Source organism: Anser anser, assembly GCF_964211835.1.
Source record: "Anser anser genome assembly, chromosome: Z".
Classification (NCBI taxonomy): Eukaryota; Metazoa; Chordata; class Aves; order Anseriformes; family Anatidae; genus Anser; species Anser anser.
Window position 1 is genome coordinate 28,440,163 of NC_139723.1, and position 20,046 is coordinate 28,460,208.

The following is a 20,046-nucleotide window of genomic DNA, read 5'->3' on the forward strand; positions in this document are numbered from 1 at the left end:
CCCTTTACAGAGTTAAGGATTCCAGATGTTTGGTCTTGGGGGAGAATGTGTGTATTTTAAAGTTAAGGCAGCTGTCCTTACCTATTATGCGTTTTTGTCATATGTTTTAAGACTGCTTATTCACATAGTCAACGTTGTCTGCCATTATGTTTCACATTTATAAGCCAGCTACTACAGTATCAGCCAGCCAGTCTCTTGCATAGAAACTGCATCTCAACAGACATACAGACAAATTGTCAGTCTTTGAATTGCACAGAAAGAAACAAATTCTTCTTTCCATGTTTGTCTTTGGAGGTTGACCGTATCAGTCGCTGTCAGTTGCTACATTATGATTGAGAGAGATTTAATAACACTGTCTGTGTCTATTTTGGGACTAGAAATGCTCTGAAGAGTCTTTTTACTTCACAGATTAGATTTTCCAGTCCAGAAGCATTCTTCTTCTGCCAGTGGATTTTCTGAATCTGTAAAAGTGAAAGTTGATAAAAAACAGTTTCCACACACAACATGAGAGTAAGAGACTTTCCTACCAGGAATAGTCCAGATGTTTTGATATCAGACTCTTTTGATCTGCATCCCTTGATTTAGCAGGCCCAGAACTGCGTCTGTTTCCAGATTTTGTCTGAATGTACTGAGATCCAAAGTCAGCATCCACATTTCAGCATGTTTCATGAAATGGTTTGGATGCTGGTTGTTTTGGAGTATTAAACAAGTTTCCTTCCAGATTTGGGCAGTTGTACTTGACAGAGAAATGTCTAGAGGAGGACTAAATAGTCAAGATTTGTGATTTGATATTCCATCTGAACCTGTATGCTTTCCTTATTTTTTTCATGGAAAATTTAAGATTTCTTGCCTGTGTTGAGAAGTTAATTGTTTCTCTGTCAGCATCAACTGAAGCCCAGTTATCAACTGTTTCAGCTTTACTTTATTCTCTACAGTGTCTTCCATTCTTTCTTCCATTCAATTACTAAAAGATTTCTGGAGAGTCTAATTACTGATTTTCCCCTCTAATTAAGGACCCCACTTCCTCAGTTTAAGCTCTTAACAGAAAACCCTTTGAGTCTTTTCTTAATATGTTCCATCCTCGTTTTATTGATAGAATAGCTCTTGTCTGCTATAAGGACACTCTTTATAGATGAGGCCATTTTTAGAACTTGTTGCTGACTGTAACCTAAGGTTCTATTGGACTCTGTGTGTGGTTTTCTTTTCTTTTTTTTTTTTTGTCTCTAAAAATAAAATTCAGAATTATTTGCATGATTTCTGATGACAAAGAAGGGTCCTTGGGATTTGTATTCATTATTACTCAGTCATTGGGGGGGGGCTATATTTCAGAGCAGACTGTTTCTAATTGGATAACTGTATATGCATGTGCTACAAGGTAGTTTAGAAAGACAGTGTTTACTTTGATTAGAGCTCATTAAGCCAGTACTCAGCTATATCAGTGGCATTTGTCAGAATCTTGCCAATGCATAATGTTTGTAAAGCTGCCAGTGGAGCTCCATTCACACTTCGGGTGTTAAACACAATCATTGAAGTTGAGGAAACAATGCCACTTTTGAGAGCAGTAATTTAATTAGATGGAGACTGTGGGACTTTTACATAGTATTAGCAGGGTACTGCTGAAAGCTAGCCAGGTAGTGAATGTAGATACAGAGTAACTGTTCTTCCAAATCTGTTGTGTTTACATGAAAAACCTTATTTTCTCTGGCTTTCCTCAGAGCATTAAGTTTTGTATCACTTGATTAAGAGGAGAAAGGCATACTCTGATCCTTTTATGATTGTGATGCATATAGGAGAGGAACAGGCTTTGAAGTGTTCCTTCTGGAACTTTTATAATAGCATTGTCTTGAGAATGTTTGTAAAACCCCTTCTCTTTATTTGGTCTCCTGGCAGCTTTTGATACCTGCTTTACTCTCCATTCCCATTGCTAATACAGACATCGATTCACTGAATGACGTCCCCTGGGAAGAGATGACTGCACTTGTTCTGTTGGTGCTGACTGTCATTCCAGATGTGGGAATACAAGATTCGTGATAAAATCTCCATTTTAGTGTAGCTTTTAAAAGTTTGAATTTTGGATAATGCTCAAGTTGAATGTTTATGACTGTGATAAAATAACTAAACAGAGCAGGAGCAAAGATCAGCCAAGTTGATTCAGCTCTAGTTCTAGCATTTGCCAGAGTACTTCAAGACTATGTTTCCCTGCAATCATCAGTTGAAGAATCTGGAAAGATAGGAGCCACTCTTTATGGTTTTGTTAAGGGTTTTCTGACAACTTTGTCCCTTTACCCACTGGCTGTTAATGATTCTCTCCCACACACATTCTTCCTGAAGGTTTTCGGTTCCTTTCCTTCCATCTTTCCTGGTTTCTCAACTGCTACTTACATTGCTACATCTTTATCATAAAAATACCTTTCTTATTTACATTACTTCTGTTAGCCTTAGAGAAGGCTTTGAAGGATTCTGTCCTAGAAGATTGACCTGCCCTATCTTTTAGAATTAGAATAGTTCAACTGGAAGAAACCCACAGAGATTGAGTCCAACTGCCTGACCACTTCAGGGCCAAACAAAAGATAAAGCATATTAATCAGGGCATTGTCCAAATGCCTCTCAAACACTGACAGGCATGGGGTATCAGTGACCTTGCTTGGAAGCTTGTTCCAGTGTTTGACCACCCTCATAGTAAAGACATTTTTCCTCGTGTCCAGCATGAACCTCTCCTGGCACAGCTTTCTGCCATTACCATGCGTCCTGTCATTATGTTACCGGGGGAAGAGGCCGGCACCTCCTTCTCTGCTTCCCCTCCTCAGGAGGTCGTACAGCGCCATGAGATCTCTTCTGAGCCTTTTTTTTTCTCCAAACTAGGCAACCCAAGTATCCTTAGCTTCTCCTCCTAGGACATGACTTCCAGCCCTTTTACCAGCTTTGCTGCTGCCCTCTAGACACTTTCAAGTACCTTGAGATCCTTTTTACATTGTGGAGCCCAGAACTGCACACAATATTCAAGGTGAGGCTGTACCAATGCTAAATACAGTGGGAGCATCACCACTTTTGACTGGCTGGTGATGCTGTGTTTAACGCACCCCACAATGCGGTTTGCCCTCTTGGCTGCCAGGGCACGATGCTGGCCATGCTGAGCCTGCTGTCACCAGCACCCCCAGGCCCCTTTCTGCTGAGCTGCTCTCCAGCCATTCGTCTCCTAGTACTTGTGTCCAGCATTACTATATCCCAGGTGCAGTAGCTGACATTTTCCTGTGTTGAAATTAATGTCATTGGTAACTGTCCAATGCTCCAATGTATCTAGATCCTTTTGCAAGGCCTCTTGTCCCTCAAGAGGGTCGACTTCTCCTAGCCGTGGCTGAGAACTCATCTGATATTTTTACCTTGAGCATTTTCTTACTTTCATGTCAGCCACATGATACACAGATTTGTCTCCTGTTTTTTTTTTTTTGTTTTTTTTTTTCCCTGTGCTTCTGATCTCTGGGATTTGTGAAAGATCTTGACTCGTGGATGTCATGGTTGTGTTAACATATATTTTTCTATACATGGAGCAGAAGCTTTCAGAAAGATCTTACTTCTGTTCATCTCAAATGACCTTGGTGGCATTTTCTGAGGAATATCTGCTTCTGAAATTTAGGGCATCTAAATGAGTTCTGTTTGTTTTTGCCAAGCACTGTACTTCCAGTTGTGGCCCTTCTCCAAGTAAGTGTGTGGGATGTCTTATGATAAGAATTTGCATGTCGGTAAAACATGTAAAAGGAGAGAAAAAAAAAGTTGTTTTTGTGAAGGCTCACCATTCTTCCTCCTTCCAACTTTTGAGTCCCTTATAGCTGAAAAATCTGGAGTTAAGGAGACCATTGATGCATACGGGGCATGCAACTCTTACTTTGACATGTTTGTAGCGTATGTTAGGCAGTGGTCAAAAGCAGGGAAGGAAATGGATAAATCTGAATTCTAGCAGGATCTCTGGTCTCAAATGCTTTGGAGTATGTATGCCCACAGTTCAAAAGTGCACATAAGGAACTAATCTCAAGTCATGGTGGTTGCTGGATGGTCATTTTCTCTTCTGCTGTTTCTCAGGTAATGCACCTGGAATTAGGAACCAGCTGCAAGAGCTTTGGATAGTAGGATGAATATATTATTTGACTGATTCAGATGCAAGTAATCAGCTTCTTTTACAGAAAAAAAAAATGAATAATAAGAAAACGGATGATAGAATAATATGACCTACTTTACCACATATATGGCAACAGAGTAAACAGTCAATGTTGCTTTTGGGGTCAAACAGTGAACTCTTCTTTAAAAAAACATGTATATGCATGTTCCCCTGTGGTTAGGGAATGCATGCAGTCATTTGAACTAAGACAGCTTTAGCTGTATTTAAAGCAAGCTTGCTCATATTTTAATTGGGAAAGAGGAGAACAATGACAAGAAAGTTTGCCAGAGATGCTGAACTATTTAAGGTAATAAAAAAAAATCAAGGCTAACTGTAGAATTGCAGAAGGACTTCAAACTGATTAAGCATGCAGTAAAATGGCAGATGAAGTCAATGTAGATAAATGTGTGCAATGATGCACATGGGGGAGCAATCCTCTACAACTATTAGCTATTGCCATTTTTGGAATGGAATTTGGGATCATGATAAATCTATAACAATATTAGCCTCAATGCTTAGTAGCTGCCTAAGAGGCTAACACCATTAGTCATTACTGAGAAAAGAACCAAGAACAAAGCAGAGATTACCCAGTTACATCAATTCAGCTCTGGCATATGTTAAATTGCTACACTGTCAAATGTATTTAATGCTTGTGCAAAGGTATAAATAAATATGCGTGCACACCTCAAAACAGGAATTACTGTTATGGTTGTTCATTACAAACTGACAAATGCTTCCCCCCTTTGCTTTAAGTATCTCCCATTTATTATTTCCATGTTTTCAACCTACCATAAAATGCAAATTTAAGATCGCAAAGTTTAGGATGCTGTATTTTCAGTAAACTTTCTGCAAAGTTTTCACTAAATATCACCTGTTTAACCACAAATAAGTAGGGATTTATCTGAAGTATGTGAAGAAAAATAAGTGCAAAAGTAATTTTTCACATTTCTTGCTTGTCTTCCCTAACATTCTAAAACTGAAAGTGCCTTGTAAAGTTTCTTTGTTTTCCTTTCTGGCTTCTGTGAAGCTTTGAATTACTGCTCTGAACATGAGGACTTAATCATTTCAGGGCTTGTGACACAGTTTCTGCAGCCGTGTAAGAAGCACTGCAAGTACAACCTTGTAAAAACTGGGGAAGGAGTCCTTTCAGTTCCTGCTGGTGTGATGCTGAAATAAAGCTGCTGAATGAATTCTTTTTTACTGCCACCAAGACAAAGATGCTAGTTGGAACTCTCCACACCCATACCCCCCGCAAAACAAAAAAAAAGGGGGGGGGGGGGGGAAGTGCAGTTTTCAGAAGTTAGCTCTAAAAAGAAAGAGGGAGGTAGGATACAGGTTAGATGAATCTGAAAAAGGAGGAAAAAATAAGAAACACAAGGTAGAAAAATAACGTAATAAAAGAAGCCTGCAGAAGACTAGCTTGCTGTCAGTATTCAGGTAAATACTGAATAGTATAGAGCAACTTGCTAGAGTAGTAACTTGCTTGTTTCTCTAAACTGCATTGTTTACGCAAGAGCTAACTTGGAAGGCTGCACAATAGTGTAAAAGGAGATACCTAAATTATCATTTTGAAAGATGTGCAATATTTGTAAATCAGGAGGGTTTCCTAATATCAGAAAAGAGAATTTGTGGGTGATCAGAAGTTTCCAAAAGTAATTAAACATATAATCTATAAATTAAAATTTTATATTAAATTAGTGGATTCATATATAAAGGAAATTATTTAGAATTTTAGACATGTTGGTATAGTAACTTGATCTTGAAAGTATTTTCTCTTGTGTTTTGCAGAATGAAGAGAAGGCATCAGTCAGTTTTCCCTCGCTTCTTAGCCATATGACTTCTTCTTTCTTAAATCATCCTGTAATTGCAATGACAACATATGCAGATTCAGGTGTCCCAGAGATGCTTAATACTTTTTCTCCACTCATGTCATCTATGCCTTGTGACATTCATATAGTTAATCTGAGGACAGTCCAATCAAAGGTAAGGTCAAAAGGATATTTTAACAAGCAAACTTTTTAATATAGTCCAGTCAAGTACTTTATTCTAGGAAAGTAATTTGTAAATTTCTTATTTGATAAATTGTATAATAATTACTAGTTTTTGTTAAGGTCAGTAAACTTTGTTCTGGGTACAATCGTTTTTGCTTTTAATAAAGCATGTTGTTTAAAATCCTCTGATTCCATTTGGTAGGCTTAACAAAAGCCAACCACATTATAGCACCCACTGGAATACATTCTTACAGTATTTTTAAGCTTCGGTACAAGACCTATTTTAATTATGCTAACGTCAGCTTACAGTCTATGGTTCCTGTGAAACTGTTCTCTGGTATGTCTAAAAACCAAACCCAAACCTGTTCCATATCTTTTTGCTGTTGTTGTTTTTGTTTTTCTCTGCAAAAGAACTTACACAATTGTAAACATCATATATAATTTTTCTGTTTTGATAAGCTACAGCGGAAGAATGCTTTGTCCCTCCTACTTCCACCAGTCCTTGTAAAAAATTCTTTTCAGCTTTTCAACACTTTTTAAAATGTGGGTATCTAAACTTCATGCTGTATTTCAGTATTGCTCACCAGTGATGTTACCATAGATGAAATCCCTTTTTCATTCTGCCATACTTAGATACTTACAGGCTACAGTTGTCCCTTCTCCCTTGGAACCTCTATGGTGGCTGAGGTAAAACTGCTCATCAATAAGAACCTCAAATCATATTCAGAATATTTGCACAACTTTCCATTAATTACTGTAAATATATCAGTTACACAGTTCATCATTTTCACTTTCATTCCTTATTTTAGAACTTAAACAATCAGTTCACTTCTCACACCTTGTTAGTAGTTCAATGTCATATGAACTCCTTCATCTATGACTGTTATTTTGAATTTCAAAGTGAACTAACTCTTGATTCTGTGGGTCTTACGCCTTTGAAGAGTTACAAAGAAGCTTCATACTGAATTAAATCTTTATGTGAAGTGTATGTTCCACACTTTGCTGTAAAAATCTTGTCATTTTCCTCAGCCAGTTCAGCGCTGCCTTTTTTCTTCAGCACATCAGGTCTGGGACAGACCTTCATGAACATGACAACTTTTCCACTTTGGGGCCTAAATTTCTTCCCCATGTTTGTATAATTTTGTCCTGAAACCCGTGAAATGGAAGACTGGTTCTGCATCAACCATTTTGTTCAATATTACTCATAGATGAATTTTACTACTTTATCTGTGCTATTCCAGGCATATTATCCCAGTCAGCAGAAGGTTTTCAGAGGCTATGATTTCTTGCCTGTCCACCACAGTGTAGTTCAATGGTTACTTCACTGACAGCTCCTGAGTTCGCAGCATTATGCTGTGCACTTCAAAGTGAAAATTATTAGTGTTCATAAGACAGAGGCACTATCATTATAGGTACGGAACAGTTCTTCCCCACAGCGGAAATGGTACTATGCTATGCAGAGAATGTCTTGCATGCCAAAAGGACCTTTTCAGTTTTCTCCTCGCTTTCTGCTTCCTTTCCCCATCTTCCAAGAATTTGAATGACAAATGCCATAATTCTGGCTAATTGATGCAGTGCGATTTTTTCCAGAAATTTAGATTATTTATGTATTGCTTTAGCTGTTGAATCATAGAATCAGAGAATCATTTAGGTTGGAAAAGACTTCAAGGTCATCAAGTCCAACGATCACATCACTCTAGAAGTCCACTTCTAAACCATGTTCCTAAGTGCCACACCCACATGTCTCTTGAATACCTCCAGGGATAGTGACTCCACCACCACCCTGGGCAGCCTGTTCCAGTACTTAACCACGCTCTCCATAAAGAAATTCTTCCTGACATCAAATGTAAACCTCCCCTGGCACAAGTTGAGGCCGTTGCCTCACGTCCCATCACTTTTCAGCTGAGAAAAGAGACTGACACCCTCCCCGCTTCAACCTCCTGTCAGGTAGTTATAGAGAGAGCAGTGAGGTCTCCCCTCAGTCTCCTCAAGACTAAACAGTCTCCCTCGCTTCATAACTCTTCGTCTCTAGTCCCTTCACCAACTTTGTAGGTCTTCTCTACACACCCTCCAGCACGTCGATGTCCTTCTTGTAGTGAGGGGCCCAAAACTGAACACAGTACTTGAGGTGCAGTCTCAGCAGCACTATGTACAGGGGGACAAACCCTTCCCTAGTCCCACTGGCCACACAATTTGTGATGTAGGCCAGGATGCCATTGGCTTTCTTGGCCACCTTGACACACTGCTGTCTCGTGTTCAGCTGGCTGTCAGCCAGCACCCCCAGGTCCTTTTCTGCTGGGCAACTTTCCAGATGCTCTTGCCTGAGCCTGTACTGCTGCATGGGGTTGTTACGACCCAGTTGCGGCACCGCGTGTTTAGCTTTTTTGAATGTCATGTAATGGGCCTTGGCCCCACGGTGCAGCCTATCCAGATCCTTCTGCAAAGTCTTCTTGCCCTGAAGCCTATCGACATTCCCACCCAGCTTGGTGTCTTTGGCAAGCTTACTGAAGGTGCACTTGATCCCCTCACCAAGATTGTTGATAAAATATTAAAGAGAACTGGCCCCAGTACTGAGTCCTGGGGAACATCACTTGTGACTGGATGCTAACTGGATTTGACTGCATTCACAATGACCCTTTGAGCCCAGACAGTTTTTTACCAACCAGACAGTTCATCTTTCCAAGCCATGAGTAGTCCATTTCTATAGGAGAAGGCTGTGATTCTGTAGAAGGATGTGACATTTGACAATCTCCAGTCATCTGGGACCTTCTTGGTTAGCCGGGACTGATGGTAAATTTTTGAAAGTGACTTGGCAAACACTTCTGCCAGCTCCTTCAGTACCCTTGGGTGGATCCCCTCTGGCCCCATACATTTGTGGGTATCCAAATGGTGTAGTAGGTTGCTAGCCATTTCCCCTAGGCTCACAAGGGTTTCATTTTCAGCTCCTTGTTTCTGACTTCCAGCACAGTGAGCTGGGTACCCTGAGAAGAAGTAGACTTACTAATAGAAACAGGCAAAAAAGGCATTAAGTACCTCAGCTCTTTCCTCAGCTCATCACTGTTTCCCCCCACGTTGAATAAAGGATGGAGATTTTCCTTAAAATACCCTTCTTTTTTTTTGTTTATGTGTTTATAAAAACATTTTTTTTTTATTGTCTTTCAGTTTAGTAGCCAAGGTAAACTCTGTGTGGGCATTGATCCTTTGAACTGAGGTCCCTGCAGAACATCAGTGATCAAGGGCTGAGAACTCTATCATCTCATCATCTCTGTGTCCAAGATGGCCTCCAACCATCACCCACAAGGCCTTCGCTATGGACAAACAGCAGTTCAAGTGGGGCACTTTCCCTAGTTTGTTCCCTCTCTACCTGTGTCAGGAAGTAATCCTCCACACATTCTAGGAATCTCCCTGTTTGCTTCTTCTCTGCCATATTTTATTTCCAGTAGATGTCAGGGAAGTTGAAGTCTCTCATGAGAATGACTGCTAGCGATTGCAATACTTCTCCTATATGCTTATAGAATGTTTCTTATGCTTCTTCCCCCTGGTCTGTAGTATACTCCTACCACAGTATCTTCCATGTTGGCTTTTCCCCTGACTCTCACCCAGAGACACTCAGCCTTTTCATCACCATAACTAAGCTCCATACAGTGCAAACCTTCCTTAATGTAGAGGGCTACCCCACCTCCTCTTCTTTCTGGCCTATCTCTCCTGTAGAGTCTGAAGCTATTCATCTCCGTGCTCCAGTTGTGTGAGCCATCCCGCCATGCCTCACTGAAGTCTATGATATCACAGCCCTGAGACTGGGCTAAACATTCCAGTTCCCCCTGCTTATTTCCCATGCTACAGGCATTTGCTCAGAGGCATTTAAGTTGGGTCCCTGATGAAACTGACTTACATGGCTGGCATTCTTTTGTGTTGCTCTTCAGGTGTTCTCCCTGTTCCTTTTCCTATCCCTGGGCAGCCGTTGCTAATGCTGACATCAACGTTCCCCTTCCCCAGCAGCTTTCGTTTAATTTTTTTTTTTTTTCACCAGATTGGCAAGTCTGTAACTAAAGATGCTCTTTCCCTCCTCAGACAGAGCTCCCCATCACCTCCCAGTAGATGAGGTTTCTCAAAGCAAGACACATGATCTAAGTAGCCAAATGGCTGTGGCACCATCCCTGTAACCATTTGTTCATAGAATCACAGAATATCCCGAGTTGGAAGGGATCCACAAGGGTCATCGAGTCCAACTCTTGCCTCCACACAGGACCACCCAGAAATCAGGCCGTGTGTCTAAGAGTATTGTCTAAACACTTCTTGAACACTGACATGCCTGGTGCTGTGACCATTTCCTTTTGGAGCCTATTCCAGTGCCCGACCATCCTCATGGTGAAGAGCCTTTCACTAACCTGAACATCCCCTATTGGAGTTTTGTGTCATTTCCTGAGGTCCTGTCATTGCTCACCAGAGCAGAGATCAGTACCTGCCCCTCCACTCCCCCACATGAGACTGCCCACTTGAAACTGATTTTCAAGAAGTGATATTACAATTTCACGTAAGGGGTACCAAAAAAAGTAATCCTAGGATTTAAGGTAGGAGTCAGAATGCATGAAAATGCATTAAAGCATAAATGAGAAAAAGGGAATTTCTAGTTTTCTGCTCCTCTCAGAGGGAAAAAAAATGCTATTGTTTTAAGATACATGATCCTGTCATGGAAGAGTCCAATGCCTTATCATTTGTTTGACAAAGATTTTGCCTACCGTAAGTAGACAAGACCTCAAGATTTAGAAACGGATTGCATTTGTCCCTTTATACTGAATATAAGTGCATATTTTTGTCACGTTGTTTGCACTTTGTGATGCATGTCTGTTAGCTTACAGTAATCAGATAAAAAATGTTTTAAATGTTTTTTTCTCTCTCATCCAAATTTTAGCAGCATTGCCTTGGGATACTGTTTATAAGGATGCCTAGGATTTTTAATTTTTTTTCCTTCTAGCAGCATGATATGAGGACAGCATTTTACTTCTCAGAGATCAAAATCAAATCAAGCTTTGACAGCTCTTCCAAGAAAGGCAGTCAGAGATTTGATAGTATGGTAGTTAGGGAATTTTTGTCGTATAACAATGTGAAGTTTCACAAGACTAAAGATATTCCTGTTTGCTAAAATTTGAGAAATTTGTTACGGGTTTTCATACAGATGGTATAGTCATGTTTAGAAGGTGTATGTGACATAAATTGGGTTCGTCCTTGCTCAGACATTCCCTTAGGCATTCATAGACCTAATATAATTTACCTAGAGATGATAGAAGAAGAGATAAGTTATAGTAGATATGGAGACTGTGGCAGCTTGCTCAGTCTTAAGCCATAGATTAGCACAGCTTAGGTGTGTTGTTTCTTTTCTTTTTTTTTTTTTAAACTTGGATGCTGTCTGCGTGTTAAAGTCCTGGGAAGTCTAAAAGGTTGTCTGCTATATCATAGCTGTTTATACTTGGCAGAACTCACTTGCTGAAGGTGTCATTAATTGTTTATTACCTTTCTGTTGTAAACATTTTGAATCTTAATTAAGATAATATTTAATTTTAAAAACTTAAGAGATGAAATATTCATGCCATCAGTTGAAATGCATTTGTTATGCAGATGACAAAAAAGTAATTCTACGGGATATAGAGAAAGCGTTGATATCCATTACTCTCTTGTCATTTTTAACATCAATTTACCCCATAGGAAGTCAAGCTTTTGCAGTATGAACTTTAATATTTCTCTAATCTGATGTTTAGGCAGACAATAATACTTTGTGTGCATAAAAATGTCTACTTTTAAGTGCAAACTTTTTGCCACATCAGTGACAGTGAAAAACAGAGTCAGGAATTAGAGTTGGAGACTGAAAATAATTTTTTTGGCATCATTATTAACTTAATTTAGAAAGTTCCAATAAACAATATAAGAACTTTTTCAACCACCAAGGATATTACACATATTAAACCTATTTAAATTGTCTGACTGTAGATACCATATGTTAATTAAGAACAGGATTTTAGGTGGTTATAAGCTGTGCTGTTCATGAAAATCTTATCAAACTGCGATTTGTTCAGGCTTTGTAAACTATGCAAATGTTTTACTGCAAAACATCTCATTTCAAGTCCAAGAAATGCTGAGTAAATTTTTGCTATTTTAAAATGTAAAACTTCCTTAGAAAACACTTAAGTTTATCAGTTTTCCATTTTTTATCATCTGAATGAGTATTTACTAATGTGAATTTGTTGTACTGTGAAGCAGTGACATACTGTGGTTCAAAGAAGCTGGTTCAAGCTGTTCCAAGATGCACTTTGTTAGGAGAAACTTGGTTTGGAACTGAAGCCTTAATTTAATGATATCTTTTGTTTGTTACATCTCCAAGAGTTAAAAATCAAAAAATCATAGAGTCATAGAATGGTTTGGATTGGAAGGGACCTTCAAGACCATCCAGTTCCAAACCCCTCCCATGGGCAGGGACACTTCCCACTAAACCAGGTTGCTCAAAGCCCCATCCAACCTGCCCTTGAGCACTTCCAGGGATGGGGCATCCTCAGCTTCTCTGGGCAACTCATTCCAGTGCCTCACTACCCTTACAGTGAAGGATTTCTTCCTAATATCTAATCTAAATCTACCCTCTTTTAGTTTAAAGCCATTAGCCTTTGTCCTATCACCACACTCACTGACAGAGTCCCTCCCCAGCTTTCCTGTAGGCTCCCTTTAGGTAGTGGAAGGCCGCTATAAGGTCTCCCCAGAGCCTTGCCTTCTCCAGTTCCTCACTACCCTCAAAGTAAAGAACATCTTCCTAATATCTAATCTAAATCCATTCTTTTTTAGTTTAAAACCATTAACTCCTTGTCCTTTCACTACACTCTCTGACAAAGAGTCCCACCTCAGCTTTCCTGTAGAACCTCTTTAGGTACTCGAAGGCTGCTGTAAGGTGCCCCCTGGATCCTTCTCTTACCCAAGGCTGAACCCCAACTCCCTCAGCCTGTCTTCATAGGGAGAGGTGCTCCAGCCTCTTGATCATCATCTTTGTGGCCCTCGTCTGTACTCGTTCTAATACTTCATGTCCTTCTTTTGCTGGGGGCCCTGGAGCTGAACACAGTACTTCAGGTGGGGTCTCGTGAGAGCAGAGTAGACAGGGAGAATTACCTCCCTCGTGCTGCTGGCCACGCTGTTTTGATTCAGCGCAGGTAGGATATGGTTGGCTTTCTGGGCTGCAAGCGCACATTGACGGCTCATGTTGAGCTTGTCATCAATCAACACCCCTAGGTCCTTCTTATCAGGGATGCTTTCATTACATTCTCTGCCAAGCCTGTATTTGTGCTTGGGATTACCTCAAGCACAGTGCTTACTGGCATAGGTTTCTCCAAAGCAGTAGGTACTCATTGAAGTACCAGAAATGAATTAACTCATGACAGAGATTACTGGGAGAAAGCATCAGTACAAAATTCGAATAAAATGGAAATAAATTAATGTAAAAAAAGAAAAAAATAATTTGAAGAGCTGGTATAATTGGAGATCTTTTGATGACCTTATGACCTTATTGAATATTTAATAAGATGAAGAGCTGAAGAATGTAAAAAAAGAATACAATGAAATAAAATAAAATACATTAGAGAAAACAAATGTTGAATGCGAATGCAAATGTTGAATGCAAACAGGTTGTGACAGTATGTAGGACATCTCATTATGGGCCATTCATGTGTGTGCTATGAAGATAGCTTGCATGCATATTCATCTGTAATGTGAAGAAAAATTTCTGTTACTCTTACTGTACATTTTCATATTTTTTTACATCATAGTGTAAAAGAAAAGGAAAAAATCTGTAGCAATTGAAGTTTCCCAACCATGGGAATCTTCCTATGCTCTAGGAATATGACTTTGTTTTCTGAAGTACATGTCTAAACAAGATTCTGACTTGAGGCGTTTATTCTTGTGACCATTTGTCCTAAGTGATTTTAATTGTTTGGTTCAAACTAGAAAGTTGAGATTGTGGATTACTCTGTTGTCTACTGAGGCTCAAGAGCACTATATGTCTTATCTATAATGATTTAATATTTTTACTAGTGTGTGGTTTCACACACATCCTAAGATGAGTGAGATTTCAGGGAGCAGATTTGCAAAATGAAAAGTTGATACGACATAGTCACAATTAAATTTGAAGCTAGCTATTGTAATTACCATAAGTTTGTTTTAGTTTTGCCATGTAATTTATCTGGGAAGCCAATTAATACAGCTATGAAAGCTACTCTTAAATTCTGAGTCTGCTTGTACATGTGAATTTATTGATCTCTGAACTCTTCACTACTTAAGTTCATATTCTTTAGTAATTTGTATATCTAATATCACTTTGCTATTTAATTATTTTTATATTTAGTCTTATAAACATTAAAAGAAGCATGTCTGTTCAGTCTGAGCTGAACATTATTTAAGGCATATGTGGTTCCATAACTTTAAGGTAATAATCTTTTGAGGTCCTAAAATGTCTTGCTGGCTCTACTACTTTCTGAGTAACTGTTATTTTGTGTATTTGCAGGTAGATACTGAGCCATCAGATGAAGCTGCTCTGATTCTTCACAGAAAAGGATTTGATTGTAGATTTTCAAACAGAGACATGGGTCTACTCTGTTCCACTACTCAGGGAAAGGTATACTGACATTTTATGGGTAGTTTACCTTGCAAGTATACCAGGAACACTGCTATTTAAGTCAAATTATTACTCAAGTAAAGGTAGTAATTTCTCAAGAGTTTCAGGATAATAGCAAAATTGAAGGTTGTTTTCAGTTTGATAAAGATGGGCATCTGCTGGTGTGTGGAAATGACCATGTAAGCATCTGCAAGTAAACTTCTACATCAGCTTTAGCCTTACTGACTTCCCATAAATGTAATTTTCCTATAATAAAATCTCTCAAATAGTTTTTGAATAGTGTAGTATAAACAACTTTACCAAAGAAATAGTCAAATTACATATTCTGTAGTGTATTCTTTTGAATAGTGTTAGTTAACATCCGCAAATTGTGTGATTGCTACTTTGAAAACTGTTTATTACAGCATGTCCTTTGTCTTCCAATGCTCCCTTACATGACCTACACCATTACAAATATCTGAGTGGTTTGCAATTGCTATTGAATTGGTGTGGTATGTAAAATTATGAAATGTAAATCATAAAACTATTGTTGTGTTACAGACAGTAATTTTTGTCATCTGTGGTGGTTTTACTCAGCTAGACAGCTGAGCTCCACCACAATGGCTCTCTCACTCCCCCTCCTCAAAGGGAAAGGGGGAGAAAGTATGATGGAAAGGGCTCAAGGGTTGAGATAAGGACAGGGAGAACACTCAGCATTCATCATCATGGGCAAAATAGACTCGGCATAGAGAGACTAACATAATTTATTACCTATTACTAACAAGGTAAAAAAGTGAGAAACTAAGAAAAAACTAAAAAACTAAAAAGACCTTCCCCCCATCCACCTTCTTCTATGTCCTCCCCCCAAGTGGCACAGAGGAACGGGAAATGGGGGCTGTGGTCAGTCCCTGCCGCTTCATCTCCGCCGCTCCTTCACGGTCACTCTCTGCCCCTGCTCCATGTGGGGTCCCTCCCACGGGATGCCGTCTGCCCGCAGGCAGCAGCTCTTCAAGAACTGCTCCCACATGGCTCCATACCACGGGGTCCATCCAACCCCCAGGAGCAAACTGCTCGGGTCCCCCCCGGGTGGGCAGCAGCTCCCCCCAGACCGCCTGCTCCTGCGTGGGCTCCTGTCCACGGGCTGCAGCTCCGGCCCGGGGCCTGCTCCTGCGGGGGCTCTCCATGGGCCGCAGCCTCCTCCAGGCCACATCCCCCTGCTCCACCAGGGGCTTGTCCACGGGCTGCAGCGTGGAGATCTGCTCCATGTGGGACCCATGGGCTGCAGGGGGACAGCCTGCTCCACCAGGGGCCTCTCCACAGGCTGCAGGGGAACTGCTGCTGCGTGCCTGGAGCACCTCCTGCCCTCCTGCTGCACTCACCTGGGGGGCTTCAGGGCTGTTGCTCTCCTATTTTCTCACTCCTCTCTCCCAGCTGCTGTGGTGTAGCAGTTTTTTGTTCTTTTTTTTCCCCCTTCCTTAACTGCTATCTCGGAGGCCCAACCGGCATCACTCCCTGGCTCAGCTCTGGCCAGCAGCAGGTCTCTTCTGGAGCAGCTGGGGCTGGCTCCGGTCTGACATGGGGCAGCTGCTGGGCTCTGCTCACAGAGGCCACCCCTGCATCCCCCCACTACCAAAACCTTTCCACATAAACCCAATACATCCTCAAACCTTTAAATAGATTTAGGATTTTCTGAAAGCAGAAGAATAGCTGTTTTTTTTTTATAGAAACAAAGAGAACTTTAAATATTTCTGATCAATTTTTAATATATTGATTTAGCTTACTTGATTTGAAATGTGGAAGCAAACACTACCTAAAAAGTTTTAATCTAGTGTACAGTATCTTAAGCATTGTTCTTAGAAATGTTTGGTGGTTTTGGTGCAAGAATTGTTATGCTGATAACTTTGAAAGGTATCTAACCAGGATGTTAGAGATTAAATTGTAGTCAATTTTAAGGTTCATACCTAATTTTCTTTTTCTTTTTTCTTTTTTTTTTCCTCCAGGTAAAGGTGCATAAACTCTTTAACAAATTCAGTGTGGAAAGTCTTACACCTGCATCTTTATCTTTGATGCATTCACCTCCAGATGCCAGAAATATAAGTGAAATAAATATGAGTTCTATGGAGATAAATACATTCCGGGTTCGACTAAGATGAAATCTGGTTTTAATACTCAGATAGAGAAGAGGAATCTGCAAGTATGTCTCCTCAGAGTTTCACGTGCAATAAGAAGCACATTATTGTTATTCCAGCTTCTGGGTACTGTTATTCCAGCTTCTGGATACTGTGAGAAAAACATGCGTTCTCTAATTTTTTTGATCAACACAGTGAAAAGCCATGTTGCAAGCAACCTTTTTTTTTTTTTTTTTTTCATAAAATACCAACATCAGTGTAAGTTAATGCAACAAGTGAAGAAATTTCTAAGGATGTTAACCTCTCAACAGATTAAATCTCAGGTTAAATGCTAGCTAATGATGTTTCTGGTGTTTTAATTTTCCTAAGAAAGGGATTGGATTTTAAACAGCCTTCTTTGCTGATTATTGATAAATTTATGTACAAATAATTCTGAGTAGAAAGCCCTGATACAGCCTGGAAACAAATGGAATAAAATGTTCTTGTGTAGTAGCTAATGTCCAAAAACTTGCAATCATTTATATAAATAACAATAATCTCAATTTATTCCACAATTAATTTCAACTCATTCAACAAAAAGGGGATCTTTAATTGTGGTAAAATGAAAGCCTGCAGTACTTGTGACAAGTGATGGTAGATTTTAATACTTCTACCGTTCACCTGAATTATGTAAATAGGAAAACATGAACCTACAAAATAATTTTGCAATGGAAATGTTTAATAAAACTCCCATTTTGTTACTTGACACACTGGGATATGTGCAATTACTCCATTATCATACATGATGAGAAATGTCCATACTTGTCATGAATACAAGATTTTTTATAAAACTCATTTAGATATTGATGTTCTCTGAAATGAGTTTTCTATTTCAAGATTACCATATCAAGATAAATGTGCCTTATTTTTTGATATGTCTTGTTACAATTTTGGTGTCTATGTTAATGTTTTTTGGGGAAAGGTAGTTTATATAATACTTAAGCTGTGTATCTCCTATTTGACAATGCTGGCCGCACTCTGATCTATGTCCTCCTGCACCAAGTTTGTACTATCTTATTCTGAACATTTTGACTATTTGAATGTATTAAAATGATGTCATAACATGAAAAAAAATTACTGTAAAATCTAAATTCAGTTGCTTTCAAGGAAATTGCAGCTTGATGCAGAGAGTTGATAGTAAGCAAGACATAGTTTTCAAACCCATCAAAACATGTGCTTGCCTGTCACACAGACTGTGTGACCTGTGCATTCAGAATCATGTGCCTATATTAATTTTTCAAACTTGCAACCTCAGTTACATTGCCAGTGTTCACATGTTCATATGACTGAAGAATGGAGTCTTACTTTTTGCTTTGTTTTCACATATTAAATAATTCGTATTTAGTGCTGAAGCCATTCAAGTGTGAAAAAAATCCCTAATTAGAGCTACTGTTTACAGTTAATACATATAAACATGCACTTGAGTATGATTCCATTTACTAGTCTTCATTTATCTTCACACCTCTTACTTCCATCTGTTGTTTATGCTTTCCAAATATCATTGCTTATCTTCAATAATATTGCATGGAAAGTCATTGTAACTGATAAAAAGGTGTGCTATTTTCTAACTCTAATATTACCTACTGTGTTTAATTTCATCATTATTGTTCCACGATATATCAAATTGTATCTTGTAGCTACAGGCTATCTTAAAAGAAAATGAAAGTGAAATTTTAATTTCATGCATTGTCACGGGTTGGATTTCTGTCAGGATTGCGTAGATTTCCCTATTTGATTCAATCTACTGTATGTTTTGTAGTTAATGGAATACTTAGCAGAATCTGGTGCAAGTTATATAAAAATGTAAGAACCACTAACCACAAATGGAAGAATCAGATGGATCCACTAAATGGATGTTTTCATGCAATAAACATGTACTGTAAGTTTTCTTAGCTATAGTAATTGAAAATACTTTTTGTTGTTGTTGTTGGAACTCAAAGCTTGGTAAACTTGCCAGCAAAAGGCTCTCATAACATTTATTTTATTGCATCTTCAGCATTAAAGTGCTTCAGAGACTTTGTGTGTTCCGTGCAAGAGCTCTTTCAAAATACAATTTCAAGTTTTGTTAAGCAGAAACGTAAAATTTTGATGCAATAAAGTATTTTGCCTGTTGGAATTGCTTCCAAAAATGTAATTCATATAGCATTGTACCTTTTTCTTTTATCGTCAACTGTACAATCATGATGCCTGAATCTTTCTTAACCAGCAGATTTAGTCTATGTTCCTTTATTTTGCATTTGTTTTCTGTAGCAACAGAACAGCCTTCAATTTGGGATTATTTCTAGAAATCCTTAACTGTGTCAAAACTCCAAAGACTGAAAATAAATTTTATTTTAATTGGTTCAGAATGTGGCTATTGATGTTTTTAAAGTTTTTTTTATTATATTGGATATTTCAGTGAAGTTCTTGTTTTTCGACATATTCACCATCTAATTTGGTTTTATATATATATATATATATATTTCTTTCTATTTTTTATCTGCTGATTTTAAAACTACTGGTTAAGAGAACCAAGCATCCTTACTTTCAACCAGTATGGTTTTAAAGACAACGCTGTATAAAAAAATGGCTTAAAACCTTGTAATTGCTTTCCATACTAGTTACACCTGTACTGTTTTTTTTTTTTATTTTTATTTTTTACATTCCTATTAAATATCTTTGTTTTTACTTGCTCATATTGTCTGAAACAACTGATTTAAATTGAAGGCTTTTGATATTTTCTCTTGGAAGATTTTCTATCTTATGGGGATATGTAAAATAAAATCTAATAAAAGATAATGGTATTGTGAGATGTGTTCAGTGTCATTATTTCCTCTTCCATAACCAGTTCAAAAACAAAATAAAAGCAATCATAACTTCTGTAGGTAGGTTCAGTATCAGTAACATTTGAGCATTATCTGTAGTAAGATGCACTGGTTATGAAAGGTGCTGTCTACTTCACAGGTAGATGTTAAATTCAGAGATCTAAGCATGTGTGACAACAGGAAATGGGATGGGCACTTTTTCCTTCACAAAAGAAACTTTGCATTGAGTAAAATAGGAGATGGTTCTAATGTAGTAAAAGGTGTAAAAATATTGTTTGGATTTTTTTTTTTAATTTGATTTAATCTC

General features: G+C 38.7%; 1 protein-coding gene across 1 annotated transcript in view; it reads left to right on the forward strand.

Moving 5' to 3' along the window:
• MAN2A1 (mannosidase alpha class 2A member 1) overlaps positions 1-19,724 on the forward strand; it is a 139,155-nt gene extending 119,431 nt beyond the window's left edge. Inside the window, exons 21-23 of the mRNA XM_083817586.1 lie at positions 5,942-6,136; positions 14,678-14,788; positions 16,768-19,724. Of these exons, the coding sequence (XP_083673712.1) occupies positions 5,942-6,136; positions 14,678-14,788; positions 16,768-16,920 (459 nt within the window). The 3' untranslated portion in view covers positions 16,921-19,724. The remainder of the gene's footprint in view (positions 1-5,941; positions 6,137-14,677; positions 14,789-16,767) is intronic.
• The last annotated feature ends 322 nt before the right edge of the window (positions 19,725-20,046 follow it).